Genomic DNA, 22,990 nt, shown 5'->3' on the forward strand with positions numbered 1-22,990 from the left:
AGGGGGGTTGTGGAGTCTCCTACTCTGGAGACATTCAAAACCCACCTGCACACATTCCTGTGTAACCTCATCTAGGTGTTTCTGCTCCAGCAGGGGGATTGCACTAGATGATCTTTCCAGGTCCACTCCAATCCCTAACATCCTGTGATTCTGTGGTATAAGGATATGTCGGCACCCTGAGGATTACAGAGTCAGGTTCGGTTGTATGGACATTGGTATCTATATCTGTGTCTGTAAATGTATGTTTGTACAGACTGTTTTTAAGTGTACTGCTTTTACTAGCACTTTGGCACGGCAAAAAAAAGGTGGTGAGGAGTGAGCACAGATTACTTCTGCTAATAGACTAGACACCTACAGCGACCATCTAGTCCAACTGCCTGACCAATTCAGCGCTGACCAAGTTGAAGCATGTTGTTAAGGGTAGTGTCCAAATGCTGCTTAAACACTGACAGGCTTGAGGCATCAACCACCTCTAGGAAGCCTGTTCCAGTGTTTGACCACCCTCTCAGCAAAGAAATGCTTCCCAACTCCCAGTGTAAGCCTTCCCTAGCACAACTTGGAAACATTCCCATGCGTCCTATCACTGTATACCAGTGAGTTCAGCACCTCTCTCTCCACTTCTCCTCCTCAGGAGCTGCAGAGAATAATGAGGTTGCCCCTCAGCCTCCTTTTCTCCAAACTAGACAAGCCCCAAGTCCTCAGCTGCTCCTCACAGGACATGCCTTCCAGCCCTTCCACCAGCTTTGTTGCCCTCTGAACACATTCAAGGATCTTCTCATCCTTCCTAAATGGTTGGGCACAGAACTCACATCACTCGGGGTGAAGCTGCACCAACTCTGAGTGTGGCAGACCAGCTGGTGATGCCGTGTTTGATGGCCCCAGGATGCGGTTCGCCCTCCTGGCTGCCAACGCTGCTGATTCATGCTGAGCTGCTGCCAACCAGCACCCCCAGGTCCCTTTCTGCAGGGCTGCTCTCCAGCCACTCCTCTCCCAGTCCATACTTGTGCCCAGCAGTACTCCATCATAGGTGCAGAATCTGACATTGTGGCTTGTTAAATTTCAACTAATTAATCATTTCCCAATCCTCCAGTCTATCTAAATCCCTCTGCAAGGCCCCTTGCCCCTCAACAAAGTCAACAGCACCACCAAGTTTGGTATCATCAACGAATTTGTTAGTGGTGCATTCAACTCCTGCATCAAGATAGCTGACAAATATATTGAACAGAACTGGCCCTAGAATTGAGCCCTGAGGAACAGCACTGGTGACTGGTTGCCAGCCAGATGTAGCTCCATTCACTACAACCCTTTGAGCTCTGCTCTTCAGCCAGTTCTTCAACCAGTGCACCATGAACCTGCCCATCCTACAGCTGGACAACTTGTCCAGAAGGATGCCGTGAGGGACAATATCAAAAGCCTTACTAAAATCCAGAAAAACTACATCTACCACCTTTCCTTCATCCACTAGTCAGGTGGCTTTATCATAGTAGGATATCAAATTACTTAAACAGGACCTCCCCTTTGTGAACCCATGCTGACTGGACCTGATGATTGCATTATTATTTAAATGCCTTTCAACAGTACCCAGTATGATCTCCTCCATGAGTTTTCAGGAACCAAGGTTAGACTAGCAGGTCTGTAGTTTCCTGGGTCTTCTCTCACACCCTTTTTGTAGATCAGAATAACATTGGGTAGCTTCCAGCCAGCAAGAACTTTCCCAGACTCCCAAGACTTTTGGGAGATGATCGAGAGGGGTCCTGCCATAACATCTGCCAGCTCCTTCAGTGCTCTGGGGCGAATCACATCGGGCCCCGTAGACTTGTGAACATTCAGCTGATACAGCTGGTCTCCTACAATTTCAGTGTCCACAAATGGAAAGTTACCGTTCCCACACTCATGGTCCTCCAATTCAGGGGTCCACGCAGTCTGAGGTCTATCAGTTTTATTAAAGACTGGGGAAAAAAGTATTGAATGCCTTTGCTTTTCCCTCATGCCTATTAGTCAGGTAACCATCTTCAACAAGTGTTGATGGCAATGTTTTCTTTAGACATCCTCTTGCTATTAATATACCTTAAAAAAAGCCTTTCTTCTTGTCTGACACAACACTGGCTAATTTCAACTCCAACTGCACTTTGGTCTTGCATGTCTTCTCCCTGCATATACAGACCACAGCTCTGTACTCTTCCTAAAAAGCCTGACCTTGACTCTGGAGATCATACAATTTATTTTTCCTCTTTAGCTCAACGAGGAGTTCCCTGTTCAGCCAAGCCTGACTTACAACACAGTGGAATTGCCTGCTCCTGTGCTTCCAAAAGGTGGTTCTTAAAAAATGACTAATACTTGTGGACTCCAAAGTTCTCAAAAGCAGATTCCCTAGGTACTCTTCTAAGTAGCTCCCTGAACAGCTTAAACTTTGTGCTCCTGAAGTCCAGGATAGCTACTCTGCTGTCCTTTTTTCTCATTACACTGAAAATTTTCAACTCAAGCAGTCATGATTACGGTGGCAAAGATGGCCACCTACCATCACATCTCCCACAAGTCCTTCTCTATTCACAAATATCAAATCTAGGAGGGCATCTTTGCTAGTAGGCTTCCTGAGTACTTGTGACAAGAAGTTATCTTCCAAAAGCTTCAAGGATTTCCAAGATCTGCTCTTCACAGCAGTATATTCCCAACTGACATCTGGGAAATTTAAATCTTTCAGAAGGACAAAGGCTACTGATCCATAAATTTCTCCTAATTGCCTACAGAATAGCTCATCAGTGCTTTCATCTTGGCTGGGTGATCAGTAGTAGACACCCACTACAACATCTGCTTTGTTTTCCACCCCCTTAATTCCCACTCGGAGGCTCTCAAACCAGGTCATCTCTAACTGTAAGGGCTGTACACTCAAACCTCTTCCTTACAAACACTGCAACTCCTCTACTCACCTGCCCTGCCTGTCTCCCCAAAACAGCCTGTAGCCCTCCACCCCAGCACTACAACCATGGGACTCATTCCACCATGTCTCACAAATACCAATGATATCACAGCTCTGGGACCTGACCAACACTTCCAGTTCATCCCGTTCATTTCTCACACTACATGCATTGGTGTACAAGCACTTATGGTTCTGAGCCCTCCATGTTCTCAGGAGCAGCGTAGGTGTTCCCACCAGCAGCGTAGGTGTTCCCACCAGCATGGGAACCCTCAGGTGATGCCCTGACAACACTTGCCTTACCTTTGGCAATCACCTTCCCCCAGTTATTCAGTTTAAAGCCCTCTTGATCAGCCCTACCAGCTTACATCCAAAGATATGTTTTCCCCGTCAGGACAGGTGGATCCCATCAGGCCCCAGCACCACCACATCTACTTGAGAAGTTCTAACTCAGCTGTACCTAACTCAGCTAAGCAGGCACCACTGTTTGTCATTCCCGGGATCAAAATCAGTGTGTCAACCAAATAACGGCTACAAAGCATATAAAATGCATGTCTGCATTTTAGATGGAAAACAAGTGTTAATACAAACACCACCATGTGAGTCTGAAAAATTTCCTTGGAAATATAACCTGAGTCAACTGACCAGTAGTTCGCTTGGCCATTGCACCAGCCAGTGATAATTATGTGATATTTAAAACAGAAGATCTACTCAGCATCAATCAAACCAACACAAGGGATAATCTTCATTTTAACAAACCCCTGATTTATGCCCAGTATCCTAAACATACACAAAAACCTAGAAAGCATGACACTACCATCTTAAGTCAGATAATCTTTTATGGTTAAAAGCTCGAGCACCAATAGGTTTTTAACATGCTGCATCACCAAAGCATCTAGCGTGCAATCATTTGTTGATTCAGAAAATTCTGACAAGTCCCCTCTACATAAATAAAATAACAGATTCTCCACAACTTGCTGTGAAATAGCTCCTAGCTAAGCTCAAGGTTTTGCAAAGGAGGGAAATACAAAATACACCCACAGCTCCTAAAGCTAGACAGGCGAGTGCAGCACAGCTGTAGCTGTGTCATCTCCAGTGTTACTTGAACGTGGCTGACCTTGTCATTAACAGAAATTGGCCAGTTAGCCTGAGAAAAATAAGCAAAACCAAGCTGTGAATTTAGCTCATACCTTTTTTTCAGTTCTGAAAGTTTGGCACCAGTTCCTCGTAAAGCAACAGTGAGATCCTGAACAAGAGATGAAAACATTTGCAAGAGGGATCCAGCACATTTGCAATGGAAATAGAGCTACAATCCCACAAGTTTTGACACTATATGGAACTTGGAAAAGGAGACTGCAAAATACACTCGGCTTGACGCTCACTTTCTTAGGTCTGTTTTACAGAGCCAAATCTCCCATTTTTATGTCCTCTGTTAAGAGAGATGTGGGCCAAACATGAGGACTTCCAAGAGAAGCTACACTTAATCTGGCACAACCAGTTCAAGCTGGAAACAGACAAATTTAGAATGATTAAATGATTACCCTTTTCCATCAATTGACTTGAAATCTAAAGGAAAAGCAAAGAAAAAAAATCACAAAGCACTCTGTAAGCATAATTTTAACATTTTTTATACAGTAATTGAAGACACTAAACCCAGAATCTCGCAGTAATTTTTTTCAAATCATTTTTCCAACCAGAACCACACTGTAGATTGTCATAGTAGGGATTTATTTATTGCGAGACAGAGCAACTAAAACCTTGGTACATATCCTTCTTCTGAACACCAGAAGGGTAGATACATTGGGCACAAGGTGCTACCAAGATGTATTTATTCCAAAATCATATATTGGGCATTTAGAGTCAAATATCTTAATTTCCTATCCCATACCAAAGGACTTTGTATGGGAATATGAGAGAGAAAAATTCCCTGCTCACAGATATGTTTCGAGCCATGAACAGCATACAGGAGAATTTCCTTAACAAAAACCTGTGATCTCTTCAACTTGTTAAATCTTTAACAGGTAAAACAGTAATGTGTCTTCATTTTTCTGTTCCTTGAATTTTTGTCAAAACTTGAAAGCTATGGTACTGGACAATCCAAAATGAGCATCTTAGAACAGTATTTTAATTCTGGGGAAGAAACTTTTCCTTCAAAGAGGAATATTAGCTACTCCATCTCAAGGTCCACTGAAAAATCTGCTTTGACTTTCAGGAGCTTTATCCTTCAGCTATGTATTAAGAGAATAATCAGTGTAAATTACTTCTTTTACAAATAAAGAACAATCAGGGTACCATAGTTACCTTGTCTGAAATGTTCAATAAATAATGCGTCTCAAAGTCTCATAGTTAGTAGCCACCTTTGCTCTCAGTTATCTCTAGAAAACTTTAAAAAAAAATAAATTGGTTTTAAACTTCCTATTTTTGTAGTCTCTGGGTTTTCATTTCATTTTGTATTTTAGTGTGAAAGATACCTCTTAAGTAAAACTACAAAATATGTTACTAAATGTTACTTTAGAAGGGTGAAAAATACATAACTACAGACTGGGATTATTACAAAAATAAATTGCAAAACCTGCTACTGGCTTCACTTTTCAGTTTTTTATTGCATGGATTAAAACTTACATCTATGGAAAGTAAGGCTGTCTGTCCTTTTATAATAAAAACTATACTCCTTCCTTCTCACTATAGACCATTTTTATAGTCAGTTGCTCAAATAGTTCAGCACAACTGTTCAGACACCCATTGCATTTTGATTCTTCAGTCATTTTGGATGTTTGGTATCTTTAAAAGTATTAAGGGGATGACAAAATGTGCTACGACTGAACTTATACATTTCCATTTCTGGCTTTCTTTCTAGGCTACAGCATGCATAACTACATTTTGAAAAGTAATCTGCAGAAAACCTCAAAACCAGAAGATTAGGCTATTTGCTTATGAAAAAAAAAACTTGGGCTTCATCCTACATCTTTTACAACTAAGTCTGCACATTCAGTGCAGATATGAGTATCTGAAGTCACTGAAACTTTAGATGCTGAAGAAATGAATAGGCTAATTCAATTTTTGTTTGCATTGCTACACCAAGAGTTAATGTATATATATATATTTGATCTCTGGAAACGTATTTATGTCTTTTTAGACTAGACTAAAATATAAGTGTATGAAGTATATATTAGGTCACATTAAAATGAAAAAAAAAAAAATTAGACTTTGCTACAGTTAAATGGTTGCACATAAAAGGAAAATTACTCTTTGGTACCTGAACTGCCGAGTTATTTTAGATCTGTATCTGGAATTCTCTTTTAAAAACATTCACATATTCAGTATACTTGGATGTAATTCATAAAACGAAACTCCCTTTTTTTTAATCTTTGGGCTTGCAAAGCAACCAGTATTCAAAAAAAGAAACTATCTCACTACCTACTTAAAGGCATTCAGGTCAGAGATGGAACACAGTAAAACTAAATAAACATTTCATCATTAAAAAAAATAAGGCTAGATTTTGTAAGTAAGCATCCAGTATTTGACTTCAGCATCTCTCTGAAAAACAAACACTGTGAAAACCCTTCTAGACCCAGAAGCTTCCACTGCTTTAACATGGAACTGCTGATGACTGAAAACTACCAGCTGCATGTCAGCATTGACTCACAAGTGAACAACATAATTACTGGGGTAAGGTGAACTCAAGCAACACATGTCCATCCTTGAATTCAGTTGGAGCATTTTGATTCATTACACTATTCTGATGTCCCTTGGAGAGTCAGTGAGTTACGCTTCTACTGCAGCTCTCCATTATCCTGAAGGCACAAACACAAATTCCAGGGTTCTCCACCTGCTCTTATAAAGAGAAATCTTAGTCTGAAGCAGCACTTCAGACTGTTAATATTCTAACTCATAGTATTCCGACTGTGATCCATGAAGACTCATTTGACCAGCAGAGCGGATCAAACATCTCCTTGGCTTGATTGAGGAAAGCTGAGTATACATTAATGGCACATTAGCAAACTTTTAAGAATTTGAGGAAAGTCATGTGGATATTGCCTAAAGGTGATCAAGGTTAAAAAAAGGCAATTTTTAACAATAGGATATGGTGTACTTTTAAAATGTCTGAAAAACACTTCTAAGAACATAACTACAGTAAAGCAAAATAACAATGCTGAGTGACCACATTAGCATCTCAGCTGTCTTTCTGTCTCTGCCACTAACAATTGCAAAAAATTACGACAGTTTTGGAGAAGAACTCCAATACAGAGGAAAAAGTGTTCAGAAGAGAAGAGGACTTAGACATCAAACAACTCAAAAATTAATAGTTACTTCAGGCAATTTTGTATAGATCTTAACGAGACAGGGAGACTGTCATAGAGAAAAGAATTATTAGAATTCATGTTTGTAGGTCAGCACTATTGCAGCCACACAGGAATTCTTATTTTACAGAATAGATTTGGAGGGCTTTGGCATAGCAAGTGCCTTCATGTCTATGTGAGCAGGTGATCTATAAATTTGTTAATACTTTTAAATACCCATGCTGGGTTTTCAGTTATTTGTGTGTGTTTTGGTTTTGTTTGGTTTTGTTGTTATATTACTGTCTCCAACTTTTTCAGTAAATTTGTACTAAACACCTTTCAGAAAACTTTCTACAAAAAGAGAGATTGAAATTGATTCAATACATGCTTAAGAACAATAAACCTCCTTACTCAACTGATACACATTAAAAAAAAAAAAAGGCTTGGCTGCCTTATTAATCAACTTAACTCCAGAGAGTTTGTTAATCATCTCATTTTTCCCATTTTATGTTTTGGCCAGTAAAGCATGTAACTGCAAACAGTATTTGCAAAATCAGTTTTTCTTACAAAAATCAAAGTGGGACTGAAAAGTAGTACTATTGCTGATAGTTATATCCTTAAAGTATACTACAAAGGCTGTCATACACAGAACTTATTTTACTGTTGCAGTTTACCACTGGTGGGCACAACAAACCCAGCTCTCTATTACACCTTTTTACAGACACTGAAAAGTAGAACCTCTTCCAAAAGCTCTATCAAATAAAGATAGACGAATTCATAGATAAGGCATGTTCCTAGGACTGAATAATTCTGAAAAATTCACAAAATGGTACTTATTTTTTGACACCATCATGTAGCTACTGGTGATAACTGCACTAGATGTAGAATTTCATAGTTCAAATCCTAAGGATATCAACAATTGGCCTGATATACAATTTCACACACAAGCTTATTCTTTAGTGCATCTCTATAATGACAGTTGACGGTTTTTCTACTGGTCAGTTTTTAATACTATGAGCTCCATCTCTGCCATCCCCTGGTACTCTTGATCAGAAAAGTAGATTTCACCAAAAGCTCTGCTTTCACAGCAAAATTAATGGTTTGTGTCCAAACATAATCCACAATACAAAACTGTAAGCGAAAACAGATATAAGAAAGTATTCCCCCCCTCAGATACAGCTTGATGCAAGCTTTTTTATATTTGGAAAATTGTGCTAACCAATAACTACACATTTAGGTATCTTGATGTGTTTTAGCCTTTTATTTTTGTAAATACAATTTAGACAGTTGAATTGCTGGTTACAATGAACAGCAAAGTTGGACTCAGATCCTGGGTCTAACAACATCAAGAGCAAAACCTCCAGAAACTTTCACTGAAAATTTTGAGGGCCCAGATTAGCAATAGGTTTATGTATTTCAAATCAATTTTCATATCGAAGTACTAAAGAAAAGTACTATAAAGCAAAAACCTCTACACATCTCTTCAAATAAATGTATATTCAGTAATGCATTTTAAAAACTTCACCTCTTGGATTTAAAGGTGTACAATGTACTGACCGCACTCTGAAAAGGAAACTAAAATTACAGTTTTACTTATTAAAACCCTTACTTCTCATAGTGTTAGCAAACATATTATATTGAAATTGCATCCACTTTCTGATGGGCTTTATAATAACTATTTAAGTATTTGTAAGATTTCAGTGATATATCCTAATTCAAGTAGATAAAAGAGCAAGTGTTACAGTATTAGTGTATCTTAACTTTTTCAAAATATTAAAATAATTTATATCTATTGCTGTTTCAAAGTACGAGCCTTTCTGGCAGTGTAAGTAAACATGGAGATCTAGCATTTAATATTTTTGTCGCAATCAAAACTTCAGGATAAATAACATTTTTTATTTAACAGCTGAAAGTGCAGACATCATGCATAATGTAGTCCACCCAGTAGTTCAGCTTCTACATAACATCACTGTAACAGGAAGTGCCATCAGGTCTTAATTATGTGGCTGAACACTATGACTGATCAACTAGTTCTTGTGCAGCGAGCATAGCAACAGAATTGTCGTAGAAAGCTGAGTATCTGGTCTAAATAAATATGCTTTGGGGACTAAGAAGTCATCTTTCCAGTGAAGGTTTGACTTTTTCACTGCAAGTATCCACACCAGTTCAATTCTTTCTATTTACATTTCATCCCGTAGCATACAGTTCCCCTTCACTTTTCTTTATGGCATAGGTCATGACTGTAAGTGTAGTTTAAGAAAGAAACTTGCTGGTTTGGACACATCGATATCGTAACCATGTCTGGTCAAATCAGCAGCAACATGGCAATCCTGTTTGACAATAGCAAAGGAGCACTGGGCCAGTGTAGGAAAGAACTTCAGTTTTGTTTTATTTATTATATTAAGAAAAGTCTAGGAATACGCACTGACAGCTGTTACCTGTTCTTTAAAATTTGCTGTAAACAAGTATGATGAAGTTCATCCATATTATAAACCAAAATTACTTCACAATCAGAGATGAATTTGACTATAAAAAGTAATCTAGCAAACATATAGATAGTGGACTATATAAACCATATGCTTTCCCCAATAGTCTTTTAAGTTACTCATTATATCCCTGAAACAGTGGTTTTGACTAGTTGCTTGCAGGTGCTTATTCAGACTGTGGTGGCTCTGAATCTGCAATAAAAAGAGATAAAAGTTCTTAGGATAAATTCAACCGTAAGAAAAAGATAAACTAAAATTTTCAGTTTCTCTCATGTCAAAATACATACAAATTCCAGTACTTTTAATTTTTAACTAACAAGATAGACAAGCTACCTAAGAAGTTTGCAGTATGATGCAAATCTATAACCCAACACAAATGGATTATAGATTTACACATGGAATGGGTTATAGCTCCTGTCTGATGTGTCTTGGACTTTCCCTGTGTAAGAAAGAACAGGGAAAGCTCCATCTCAAAAGGAAGATGCGAGGTGCTCATGCTGCCAACTGCTTTGGATGAGCAGACAAAAGGACCCAAGTGGGAAGGAAATACAAGCACTACATTCATCATTTTTATGTAAATGTTTTCAAGTGATGCATTTCGTAGCTATTACCATTGAGCATGACAAAGTAAGGTTTGAAATCACAGGTAAACACTGGATAACTTTTTTTCTCCCTAATAAAACTGTTGCAATGCCACTGTCTTCAACGATGCACATGTATTTATTTTGACAAATTCTTAAACACAAGGATGGATAACATTTGTTACAGAAGTTTACAGAAAAATATTAGGTGCTAAAGACTGTTCACAATAAATATTTTATAGTCTGCTTAAATTTAGGCAGGAGGACAGCTGTGTCTCTGCAGCATTTTGCAAAAACATGTCACACAGAAGCCCTTGGATCAGAACAGAGCTTACTTCTGCAATTGTAAAGATGAAAAAAATCCATGAAAGCCCCTGCCTTTGCTGACTACAAACAAGAGCACTCTCTTCTTTACCTGGTCATAGGGTACTGTAAGCTAAACATGGTAATTCAGTAAGCCTCACCATAAGTCTCACACAAATTACTCACGCTACCCTGTGCTGTTACCTTGAGATCCCAATTAACTTTAAAAGAAACAGCTTTCAGTAACTTTACCTTCAGACTGCTCACTATTTTCTGATGTTTCTTGAATATTTTTTTCTCGTCCAGTACACTGCTGCAACCAGTCAGTCCCATAACCATTGCTAATTAATTTGCTAAAGTTTACTGCTTCACTTGTTCTCTGAGCAGGCCTGTAAGTCCAAATATATTAAGGAAAACAACAGCGTAAGTAAACAAAAATGGGGATCAGGTGAGAAAATTTTATTTTGCATAGAAAGGGCAATAGCCTTATAACAATTTATTTCTAAGTAACTAAACATATATTCTACACATAATCATCTAAGAAAAACAAAACAAAAAAATCAAAGTTCACAACTAAGTGTGATTCAGTAATGTGTAATTTTTTTACGAGAAGAGCCATCCATTTTATTGGAACTTAACATATATAATACACAGTTCTGGTGTGATGAGATGAAAAAGTGAAAAAGGAAAATGACACAAAGAATGTGTGAGTAAAAAAGGCTGAAAATACTCATTTTGTGCTGCGTGAGTGTGCTCCTAAATTCATTAGACAGTTTAATCACTTATTTACATCATTAACATATTTCTAAAACATACTGGAATTACTGACTACTGTGTAATAAATTTTTAAGACAAAGTGTGCAGAAACAATTCAGTTGTGCACACAGATGATGATGTAATCACATCACAAGTGATATAACAATTTGCTTAAAAGAGTATTATCTTCCAGGTGTTCCTTACACTATTTTTGCTGTGCCTGACCTTATTTAGGCTACAGTTTATACTTTCTTAAAAGTTAGTCCTAACTTGTGTTTCTGCAACTTATGTTAGCAAAACTAAAAATGTACATTATACTTTGCATCTGTTCACTGGTACCAAGAACAAAAATACAATAAAAGTGTGCCACAAGAAGACATGAAACTGTATGCCTAGTTTTCCTGAAGTGAAGTTATATAGAATAGCTTTCCTATTCGAGTTAAAATGCTGTTACAGAATCACAGAATGGTTAGGGTTGGAAAGGACTTCTTTTAGTCGTTTGAAAAACTATTTTAGTATCACACATGATAGCAAGTTTAGTAGCAGTAAGGATCCACCAAGTCAATATACATATCCACTAATCTCTGCAGTTTCACAAGGAGTAATATTACTTGCATAATCAAATAGTTGCAGGCATATGAGTTTAATTAATTTCCTAAGTGTACTACTTACATAGGTGGGAAGGAAAGCTTATTTTTTCCACTAAATTCCTTGCTTGTAGAAGCATTTGGCATTCTGCTTGTGTATTTAGGGTTTATAGCTGGGAGTTTTACCTGTGTCAGAGAAATCTTAACTTAATAAAAGGAGTCATGAAAAAATAACCAAAAAGATTATATGATAATACAGCCTTCAAAAGTGAACCTTATATTAAAGGCCCTAAATGTCTTCAAATTTTACTCTCTTATCTGTATTTTTTCTATAAGAACTGAGGAGTATAAAGGAATAGCAAAAGATAAAACGGCACCTTAGGTATTCTAGATGAGATCAGCTGTTTGTTCAGTATGTCAAAACTGCAAAATGTGCTCTTCACAAGCTTTTCCCTCACAGTACCCAAAGTTAAGCTTCAAATTCAAACGTATCTATCTCATTGTCTCATCCTGGCTCATTTCTCTGTATGCAGTGTATGAAAACATCCCAACCTTACTAAAGCCATAAAAAGCATAAAAAATCCCATATAATAAGAACACAGTTGTGGTACACTGAGGTTCGAAATGCAAACAAATACAGATATATTAGAAGAAGCCTACAACAGAAAAGTGTATTTTACATCTTGCACTTGCTAATGACAGGTAAAGAAACTCAGTGCTGACTGAAAGACAGAAAAATGACACCTAGCAAGCCGGTGAAATGACATCACAAACTGAAAGTTGGACAACCAAAAAGTAATGGACAAACATTAGCAACATGTATCAAAGCTGTTTAACGGATCAAAATCACCAGCTGCTGAGGGGTCAATTTAGTTTTCTATCAAACAAAAGCATCAAATATACCAAACAATTCCCAGATGTTTTTCACTAATAGCTGCTAAAAAATCCTGAGGTTAAAGTAAAAAAAAAAAAAAAAAAATTAAAGACTATTTTCAGCCTTCTTCATTGCAAGAAGAAAAGAGGGGGGGGGAAAGTCCTGAAGATAACACAAAAATTTCAAAGCTTATTAACAAAGTTTTTGTGTTATATTAATATATCCCTTTACTTAGAACCTACATACTATTTGACCCTTTTCTCTTTTAAACATGCAACACAGGAGAGCAGCCCATAGGACAAAAGATACTACTTGCAGGTTATTAAAAAATCAGGACTGGGTAAGTAGAAGTAAAATGTATTGCTCTGTAAATGTAAAAGCAAAGATGCTTTTCACCTGTGTGGACATATCTACTGCAATACAGTTAACAAGGCAAAAAATCATGAACAGAATGTAAAAATTAGATGCATCAATAGTTGCACTTGGATTGCAGACACTGCAAAACAATTCACATGAAAACTGCCATGAGAAGAAGATTCCAGCATAGATGTAAACATACCATGGACTTCTCAAGCAGCCCATGCATGTTTAGTATGGAAAGAGCAAAGAAAAGTATAATGGTATTTGAATGCATCTAACTAATTAAAAAGCCACTGAAGAAGCTGACCTGAATGACCTGGGAGAAAGTGAAGCCTGGGACAGACAGTTCTACTGATTCTGAAACAGGACGTCAATGCAAACCGACGTGTTAAGTCAGTGTGGAAATCCTTACAGACTTCAGTGGGAGTCAAGTCTTGCTAAAAGAAAAATACCAGAATCTGGTAAAGAATAAGTGGATGGGCTACTAGATTTTGGCCTGACAGATGTTACGTTGAAGCTTAAAGAGATGAAAAATGGGGATACTTGTCAAAAAAGAAGAGATGATACTAGCAAAAATATGCAGTGATGTCAGATGAACCTGTCCAACCTGGATGTTAAGAAACACTCTAGCTGCTTGAAACAGCTTTTCAAATCCATTAACACCATTCTTATCTGAAGGAGCCTATCTGTACTTTATGTTTCAAAAGTGCTACACTATTGTGCAAAAAATGATAGTGCTGGTTTCTGTCTATCATTAAACTGTACCATTTATGCTACGACATACCATGGAAGTTTCAGATCCAAGACACAGCTACTTACAGTTTCAGCTAAGAAAAAATTTAACTGAACAAATAGAAATCATCAATCTCAGGTTACTTTTGTCACATACTGAAGGCATGATGGCACACAGAACACCACAAAAATCCAATTTGGTAGTCAGGATACACAAACAGCAGATGGAAAGATACAAGACACTCCGCTTGGCACTGAAGGGAGGTATCAGAAAAGGTAGTAATTAAAGAGTTAAATAAAGGCAGGCCAAGGAGGGACACGTAGAGAGATTTTGTCTAGAGACAGACAAAGGACCAACTGTCAAAACTCAAGAGACAAAAAAGGGCAAGGGAAAGGAAAGGCAATGAGAAAAGACTTAAAAGCTGCTAGCAATTCTCACACCCTGTTTTAAAGGTTGTCTTTTCTTGGTATTAAATGAGACAGGTTAACATAACTTGCAGGTGCCAAAATGTTCCCTGCTGTTCCAGTCAGCTAACGACTGACAAAAGGAGCAAGGGAACAGTTCAGAGTTTGGTTTTGGAAGGCACCTATAGTTCTGTTCAGTACTGCTGGTTACTTTGCTGATCAAATTCAGTATTAAAACCAGACCCTTGCACCTCTACGTCCCAATGGTTATAGGTGAGGAGGCATTTTCAGTTTGACAAGCCTCTATTTAACGGCCGACAAGTTTCCCAGAGAAATCAAACCATGCAGGACATGTTTTACATGTTCTCAGTTTAAAAGCATTCTCTTCCTTTGTGAAGAGATGGCAATGACATACCCTAAAAATTACTACCTAAATTTACTATACATACACATTCCTTAGTCTCAGATTCAAGAAGCATGCAATGTGATATGTATTGTTCCTGGCTGGTATATGAAGAACAACAGATACCTGTTGCCAGCATGTAAAGATAAAAGCCTCTGGACAAAATCCTGGCTCCCCTGCGATCAAGGGAAAAATTCCAGATTACATTTCAAATCTCTCTCTGAGGTGAAATCCTGACCTCAGATGAGTAATCCTTTTGCTATAGCACATACATACATATGTATGCATGCATATATACACATACATTTCAGGCAAGTGCTTCAGTCATGAAGCAATAATCTTAGTGGTATCACAGGAAGATTGCCTAATGCTGGATGCTAACCCTGATACCACCTCCAGCTGATTTCCCAGACACAGGCCTGTCTCTTTCTTAAGCTTACAGGATTTTCTACTCAACCCAGCTGGTCCACATGATGCGTAAGTGAAAGGATGCTCCGACCTGGGCTAGTAGCCCATGCCTTTGCCATGAGCACATTAGTGCTTCATGCACTAACAAGTCTTTGTTGCTTTGCAAAATTCTTAGAAGAATGAGAATTATCCCCAAGACTGAGGTGTTACAGAGGAGCTACAGAATCATCCAGAGACACAGAGAACCATGTAATTATCCCCCTGATCTCCAGTCCTCCTCTACACAGTGACAACCACGATATAAGAGACGGTAGAGATTCTAATACTTCAGAACAAAGTGGCATAAAAGCATAAAGCTCCAGAGCAAGCGCCCACTTGGGAGCAATGTTTTCCAAACTGAGTCAAAGAAGTACCCTTAGAGGTTAAAATGTTTTTGCACATGTTCCTAAGGGAGCCCTTGGGGATTTATCTCCACAATTGCATCACCCGTCTCTCTTCTGAACAACTGCTTAGTCAGGCTGGACTGAAAAATACTTTTAATACATTCAATCTCAATACTTCACATAGCTTGCTACTGCAGTATCATTATGTAGTCAAATAAATTTAATATTTCTTAGAAATCTGCCTGTGGTGTTTTGGAATACATCTCTTACATTTCAATATAGAGTGAGAAAACTAAAATCAAGACTGTTTGGTAGGGCTAGTTCCATTGCCTCACTTGAAGACTCTTCAGGGAAGTACTCAAAGCACAGGACAGAAACCTCCTATAAGAGAAGATGCACAAAATAGCTGCGAAAGAAGCACTATGTGATGTTTCAAGATATATGAGATGCTTTTCAGGGTACAACAAAGGTACTGTGAAGGACAACCATTTCAGAGATGGTGGTGTGGAGACAGAGCTAAAGCTAGAGAGACAGAATCTGCTTTCTCAGGGACCTGATCTCGAATAAAATTTAATACCTTGGACAAAACTCAATATGACCTTCCAGAAGAGCAGTGTGTATTATATATAAGGGCCTCAGCAGATTTGGAATCTGAGCTAAATATATAGCATGCTTTCATTTTGTATTTGGTGATAAATAAAACACATGACTGAATTAAACTGGATTTTGATCAAACTCCGCCCAAACAGAAACAGGCCTCAGTCTCACTTTACCACAGCGACCTGAACATTTACTGTTGTCAAAGTTAAATTTGACTCAGAGCACTGAAGATAATTGTTTCTTAATAAGGGAATGAGGGATGGCACTTCATGTGCCTCCCAGTTCAATCCATTAAGAGGCTCCATGGTAGGCTCCATTTCTATTTTCAGTGCCTAAAACCTACAATTGAAAAAAGCTTCTCCTGCAAGCATCAGGCAATTTACAGTTTAAGCGCACACTGCTTGTTCGCCTGTTTCCACAGATTAAGTAAACACTCCCAAGCCTATTCAGAAATGAGGTGTTCCCATTTACATAAGCCACCATTCTGAATTCGTACTACTCATCTCAGCAAAGGCTAAAGACTTTTTTCCTAAAATGTCCAATATCTTCCCCCCTGTTCAAGAAGGAAGGTACTGGGCTTCAAGTACATAAAATGCCTTTCCATGTCTACTCTAAAGACCTGTGGTCAATGAGGCAACGAAGATTATGAAAGATATTAAATAAACATATGGCTTCAGCATCTAAAATGGGCAGGGGTGGAGAGGATGAAAGAGGGAGGATGGGAGAGAGGTTTTCAGGACAAAACAACAAGATCATCACAGAAAGGTTTGTTCTGGGCATAGTTTACACTATATTTATTTTGTCTTGGACACATCTTCTGTTCAAAGACAGCGCAGTATCTTTGGGGACTCTCTTGCATTTTAAACTAAAACAAACTCATTTTTCAGAACAGTCTTCTGTTCCTTCCCCTCCTTCTTCCTCCCTCCTCCAAGATCATGAAACAAGAATTCTGCTCACTGAGAGTAACGGCAATGGAAATAAATCGTAAGAAGGTAGAAACTAAATATTGGCTTTCACACAAGTATACACACCATATACTGTGATTGGAAAATGCATTTCTGGTTCATATGCTACGCCTGCAGCACTTCAGAGAAACAGTCTTTCTTCTCTTTATTTAACTGTGATAAAAAAATTACTTCTGGAACAGAGAAATTCAGGTGGACTATAATTTCCCTTTAGTAAGAACCCACAGGCCCATTTAGAAGCGTCTTGACAAGTTCTGCAAGCAAAGCAGTGTCACAGAGTGCCTCTTCTCATACCTTCTTTTTCTCTAGGTTTTTCTTGTCCTCAGCATCCCGCTGCCAAACACTTTTCGTATCAAAATCAAAAGGCCCTCTTTTTCTCTCATAACTATTACCATCATGGTCATCAGCCTTAAACTCTTTGTGAATCATATAATCTGGTAGAGAGGGAACATAGCTCCTGCAGAAAAAGATTTAACACTTGTTTGTACAAGGGATACATATGTTGCACTTTATTACAAAATAATTCTGAAACGCTAACAGAAGACGGAATCAGGTGGGGTGTCAGCAGACATACCGTGGCTTATCAGTTGCTGGGGGACTGGAGCAGTGCAGGTACCAGTCAGGCGCAGCATATTCTGCTGGAGAGGACCTCCTTGTCACAGGAGGGTAGTGCTTCAGTAGGTCTTGAGAGAAAAAGACAAATGCCACTACTTTTCTGCCTTCTTATCTGGTTCCGAAAGCACTACCTTTGTTTTCAGGTTGCTGTTTTATCAGGAAGAAATGCTTGTTTTATTTAGTAAAGAGCATTTGTCTCCCTTGATAAAACAGACAGTCAGAACCCTGCAGCACTGTGTTCCACTTGTACCTTGTTTATCTTGCTTTAAATGCTTTGACATGTTTCTACCAGTCTATTAATTCATATTTCTAGATTTGTCACCCTGCTCTAAGCGTGCGAATAAGGCATCTGCTCAAGTTCCTCACAGTGTCTTCTTTGATAAGGGAAATAACAAAACCACAAATCACCTTGATACCAGAACAGAGTATGTACACCGCTGTAACAAAATGAACAACATCACAAAAAAAAGCCTTTATAAATCTCTACCAAGTTTCTCTTGTGACATCATTTTTACCAGACTACTACTTAAACAGGCCAAGCATGAATTGTAAAGACCTCATTCAAATGCAGCTAAGACACCATCATCTACTTGGATCAGATACAGTGCAAAACTACACATTTTGCTACGAAGTACCTATATAGAACAGACTGCAAGGATGTCTTGAAAAGGTGACCTCTTACATCACGTTTTCAGTCCCTCAGATTTTCCATAGGTTAATTTCAAAACTCCAGAGGATTCTTCAGTAGTATTTACAAGCACTTTCTACCACCACTCTCAGGCAAAGTCAAATAAAACAAACAAACACTGACCAGGTTGACCTCCTTGCTTTGCCAGCTTGACATAAGCTGAATCGGACTCTTTGATCCACTTCCTGCGGCACCCAGATGGCACTTCACGAGGAGCTTCTGCAAGGTAACCAAGACCTGGAATCTTAGATGCTGGAGGAAGTGTGCTCCTCGACGTTACAAATTTCTCTGGTGGTTTCAGTGGCATCTGGTATTACTGTCCTTTAATAATGGGGGCAGGGGGGAATGAAAAAAGTTAGCTGCTAGCATCCCTTTTTCAAGCAACTAACAAATCCAGCTCTCCTTAAACTTGAGCAATGTGCTGCGTATTACCTTTGAGCCAGAAAACCAGGCGTGCTTATTCTGGAGGCATATAGTACAAAAATCTTCCAGAGGATCAGATGAAACAAGGGAACACCTGAGTTTCAGTTTTGAAACAACATCCAAGTTTTCACGTAAAAAGTTATAATAGAAGGGATCTTCATGCAGAAAACTACTTCCAAGGACACCCGGAAGAGCAAGAGGCAAAGATGACAGGAGGAAACACTGAAGCCCTTGGTTTCCTTTCCTCCTCACCCATTAAAAAGAGCAAATAGAGGTGTTGTCTGTTTGAAGGTCTTATTCTGTAAAGAAACTAAACCAAATCCACAAACCAGCCACGTTCCCAAATTAAAAAACAAACAAACAAAAAGCACAAACAAACAAAAACAAAAACAAAATCCTCATTAACAGGAAAATGGAATGGCAGACAGAAGAAAAAGAGTCAGGAATTATGCCATGAAAGGTGCACAGGGCACTTACTGATGTGACTCCAAGTGCAGCAAAGGCTGTTTCATAGGTGTAAGGACACTATCTGAAGGCAGGCAGCCTATTCAGGAGCTCTTGGGGACACACAAGTGTTAGCTAGGCTCAACTCAGCTCCAAGAGATAACAACCCAAAGCACTTGCTCTCCCCAGTTTCAGGAGCAAATAAACATTAGACCGTGCTTGCTCTCACTTCGCTCATTGGTCTGTCAGAAACTCTGCAAATCAATTATCCCTCATGCTCTCCTTCTTTGCATTTTGCTGGGTTGCCACTGTCTTGGAACTCTACGGCATGCCATGGCTTAAGATTAAAAAAACAAACTGAAATTTCGTCTATAAGGGAGAAACAACCCTAGTAGGACACACTGAGCTCTACTGGGCTTCAACTAGAGGGCTGTGTATCAGAGCACTTTTTTCCCCAGCAAACCCAAGCAATGCCAGCCATCGGCTCCAAGTTCCCTCACCGAGATCTTCCCAACGCCCCTCCGAAGGGCCAGCTCTTCTGGTACCGAGAGAAAAGCTCCTTCACCTGGACTTGCCGGCCCCTCTCCTTGCATGGGAGTGCTGAGCAGCCCCGGCACAAAGCGACCGCGGCCGCCTGGGGGAGAGAAGACGGAGAAAGGAGGTGGCGGAGCGGGCGCGGCCACCGACGGCTCCTTCGCTTGCCCGCGGAGCAAAGACAGGCAGGGACGCAGCAAAGCGCATCCCGGCGCTGCCGGAGCACGCGTGGGGTACCGGCTGCAGGAACGGCTGCCGCGGCGAGGCGGCTCCCGAGCGCCTGCGGCCGGCGCCCGCCTGGGAGCCCCGAGCCCCTGCTGCCAGGACACGAAGGCAGCCCCAGAGGGGAGCGCGGCTCCAGCCGCCGGCAGAGCGAAAAAGCCCGCAGGAGCCGGAGCGCAGCACTCGCCACGGGAGGCGTGGGCAGAGGCGGGAGCAGAGGCGGGAAGATAGCTCTTCTTCTTCCTGCCCTGGGCTGGACAACTGACACAGAGCCTGGGGTGAAACTCAGACCAGGGCTTGCCAGAGCCCCGGCCTCAGGTGCCATGCAGTCAACTTTGCCCTGTCACTCGCCTCACGTCGTCGGCGCTGGGGTAGACACAGCAGGGCATCAGCCGAAGGTTGTCCCTGTGCCTTTGCCACTCACAGCCTTGAGGGAACCAAGATGGCAGAGGTTTTAGCTGGCATCCAAGCAAATAGGACGTCTGGTGGCAACACCTCAGCAGAAGTGGAGAGACAGCCACAGAAGGCCCAAGATTTGAGTGGGCATGTTTGGAAAATCTTCCTCTTCCTTCCCCAGGTGTACATTCCACGTCATTGCTGGGGTGGACAGGGGAAGAACAGGAGGGCAGCCTGAGAGCTGGGTCTGGAGGTGCTGGAAGACAGCAGCAGACTCTTTGGTGTCTCTACAAACACCAGCACTAGGCCTAGACAACCTGTTGTCTCTGCAAAACAAGGGATGAGACCATGTTGGATCACACGTAGGGAGTCCCAAGTGGCTGCCCAGATACATCCTGCCGTGGCAGTTTTGAGAGCTTAGCACAGTCCTGTATTGCGCTCTGCAGGATGGGGCATGGCCCTGAGCTGTCTTGCTTTTCCTTTCAAGCTGAACCAGAAGGATTCCAATGTTTCCTCTGTTGGCAGTAGATTTGTCTTGTTTCCTGACAGATGAGGTTTCCTTTGGAAACCTGGTCAGCTTCTCACCAGTGCCTTTAGAAAAGGAGCACAAGGTCCTCTGAGGGGTATGACAAGTTTTCTAGTAGAAAAAAAAGGGCTTGTTTATTCCTGATTAAGTGAACACTGTAAGCCTTTCCAGAGCTTCCTAGAACAGTGAGGAGTTTCTGTCTTGCAAAGCAGTGTGTGCTGTCTCTTGGCAGATTAGGCTCCAGGGGTGCAGCGCAGGGCCTAGTCACTGGGGTGTTTCTTTGGAATTTCTCTGGTTCCCCATGGCTCACCAGCATGTATTTACAGGCAAACCTCCCTCCTTCTTCACCCAGTCTGCATTTGTCTGCATTTATGCGAGGGGAAGGGCCACTGACAACTCATCTAGTAGAGAAATGCTGCTGTTCTTGAGCTGGGACAGGCTCAGTGGCAGCATCCTTGCCTGCGTACTTGCGCCTGCAACTGTGGGCTCAGGCAGTTCCCGCAGCCCCTCCAGGCAGAACTACTCAGGCTGCAAGGCTGAAAGTGCGTTTTGTTTCAGTTTAGCCCGCTTTTCTCAGCCTTCACAAGTCCACTCATCCAGGCGATGACCATCTCATGTGTCTAAAGCTCTTTTTTGCAGGAAATCCCCAAGGCAAGGGCCTGCTGCTCTCCACAGCACTGGGGTCTGCAGGCAGGACCAACCCCGGATCTTCAGCCTCAGCCAGCATGGACAGTGAGCCTGCTGCTGAACTGCCTGCGTACCAACAGCATCACCATCCTTTTCCTCCTTTCTGTGCCATAGGAAAATGAAAGCTCTGAAGATGGTGACCCTGGCACTGCTTGTCTCTCTGCTTTCGTTCAGGGAGTCTCTTGAAGAGCTCAGACTTGTGGGTGGCGCTTTAGGAGGTACCCAGGGCTCCATTCTGCCCTGATCTACTTGCCCTGCTGTGACCAGAGGAACATGCCTAAAAGCAGAAAGTCCCTGACAGGCGTGTGCCAGTGTCCCCTGCTTCAAAGGAAGGGGTGTGGGGGTGAGGAAGGGGTGACTTGCCTTCCCCAGGAGGGGGAGGCAGTGGCTCACCTCACCTGCCCAGGAACTTGAAAAGCTCCTGAAGGACAAGGAGCATGTTCCAGGACAGGGAATGTCTGCCACTGCAGAACCATTACACCATCATGATCAGGGAAAGGGCAGCTGGCAGCTCAAGGCACAACCCAACTTTAAACCGGGTTCTAAGTGTAAGGAGATCTTTGGTGTTTGTCTCACAGGGGTTTATCACATGGGACAGCTTGGCGAAGAAGGTCTCCGGAGGATGGCAGCAATATGCCGGGCCTAGATTTTCTCCTATATTCAGCATCTCCAACAGCAGGTGACACTTAGGTTTCTACAGACCAAGACTGGTTCTACCAACATAACCCCAGGCCATACAGTGCCACTCATTCAAAGCCTGTGGCTAGGGCTAGGTACAGAAGCCACCTGGCAGGTCATGCAGGTGAAGGTCAACTGGAGCCAACACCAGCTGTCTCCACAATTCATAGCACTGCACACAACTGACAAAGAACAATCATGAGGCAGATTTGGGCCTGCACAGTTTTCAGCAAAGCACTGGCTTGTGTGTGAAGACTTGAGTCCTCTGGTGTTGATCAGTAGTGGAGTCCTGCTGCCCCAGCCTTCCACGGGCCAACCACTTCAAAAATTCACTGGTGGACACATAATTCATCAAGCAGCAAACTGCTTTCCCTTGCTCTTTGTGTGCCTTTCTGCCTTCCCTGTTCCCACCTAGCAGTAACTGTGAGATTAGACTGGGCAAAAATCTGTGGGATCAGCACTCTATGCCCCTGTTGGCTACCTCTTAATTTGCAGCAGCCTGCCTTGAGACATCTGTTAAAACAAAAAAAAATGTACACCTATGGTTTCTATAGGTATCTTCTGTACGAACTGCCACCTGCACCCTTCCCATCTGCTCCTGCATGGCTTGGATGAGATGCTGGCACTTGGAGGAGGGAAAAAGATGGCTTTGGGCTTTTGAAATGTTCCCCAAAATGAACCCAGGCAGCCAGGAAGCAGCTTCTCAGCCTGAAGCTCTGAGAACTTTGGAACTACCTCTT

At 41.1% G+C, this 22,990-nt stretch overlaps 1 protein-coding gene across 3 annotated transcripts; it reads right to left on the bottom strand.

Moving 5' to 3' along the window:
* Nucleotides 1–8,457: 8,457 nt before the first annotated feature.
* On the bottom strand, nucleotides 8,458–20,081 carry C2H7orf57 (chromosome 2 C7orf57 homolog). 3 transcript variants are annotated; one of them, XM_071804441.1, is made up of 8 exons: nucleotides 19,708–20,081; nucleotides 18,773–19,073; nucleotides 18,464–18,661; nucleotides 17,612–17,720; nucleotides 17,332–17,494; nucleotides 11,993–12,093; nucleotides 10,817–10,953; nucleotides 8,458–9,872 (listed from the first exon to the last, which is right to left on the bottom strand). In XM_071804441.1, exons 3-8 carry the CDS (start codon nucleotides 18,645–18,647, stop codon nucleotides 9,847–9,849), a joined length of 720 nt encoding a protein of 239 aa, XP_071660542.1. In that variant the 5' UTR covers nucleotides 18,648–18,661; nucleotides 18,773–19,073; nucleotides 19,708–20,081; the 3' UTR covers nucleotides 8,458–9,846. The 3 variants fall into 3 exon arrangements, with proteins under 3 accessions (XP_071660542.1, XP_065687546.1, XP_071660541.1); XM_065831474.2 differs by lacking the exon at nucleotides 18,773–19,073; XM_071804440.1 differs by having other exon boundaries at nucleotides 18,773–20,081.
* Between the last annotated feature and the right edge of the window lie 2,909 nt (nucleotides 20,082–22,990).

This window comes from Patagioenas fasciata, chromosome 2 (assembly GCF_037038585.1).
Source record: "Patagioenas fasciata isolate bPatFas1 chromosome 2, bPatFas1.hap1, whole genome shotgun sequence".
NCBI lineage: Eukaryota > Metazoa > Chordata > Aves > Columbiformes > Columbidae > Patagioenas > Patagioenas fasciata.

Bases quoted from the DNA above. Each gene is read 5' to 3' on its own strand.
- C2H7orf57 (XM_065831474.2), bottom strand. From the start codon at position 18,647: ATGCCACTGAAACCACCAGAGAAATTTGTAACGTCGAGGAGCACACTT. The intron at 12,094-17,331 runs GTATGAGAAGAG...TCTCTGACACAG, and splicing joins AAAACCTAGAGAAAAAGAAG to GTAAAACTCCCAGCTATAAA. The intron at 9,873-10,816 runs GTAAAGTTACTG...TTTTTATTGCAG, and splicing joins AAATAGTGAGCAGTCTGAAG to ATTCAGAGCCACCACAGTCT.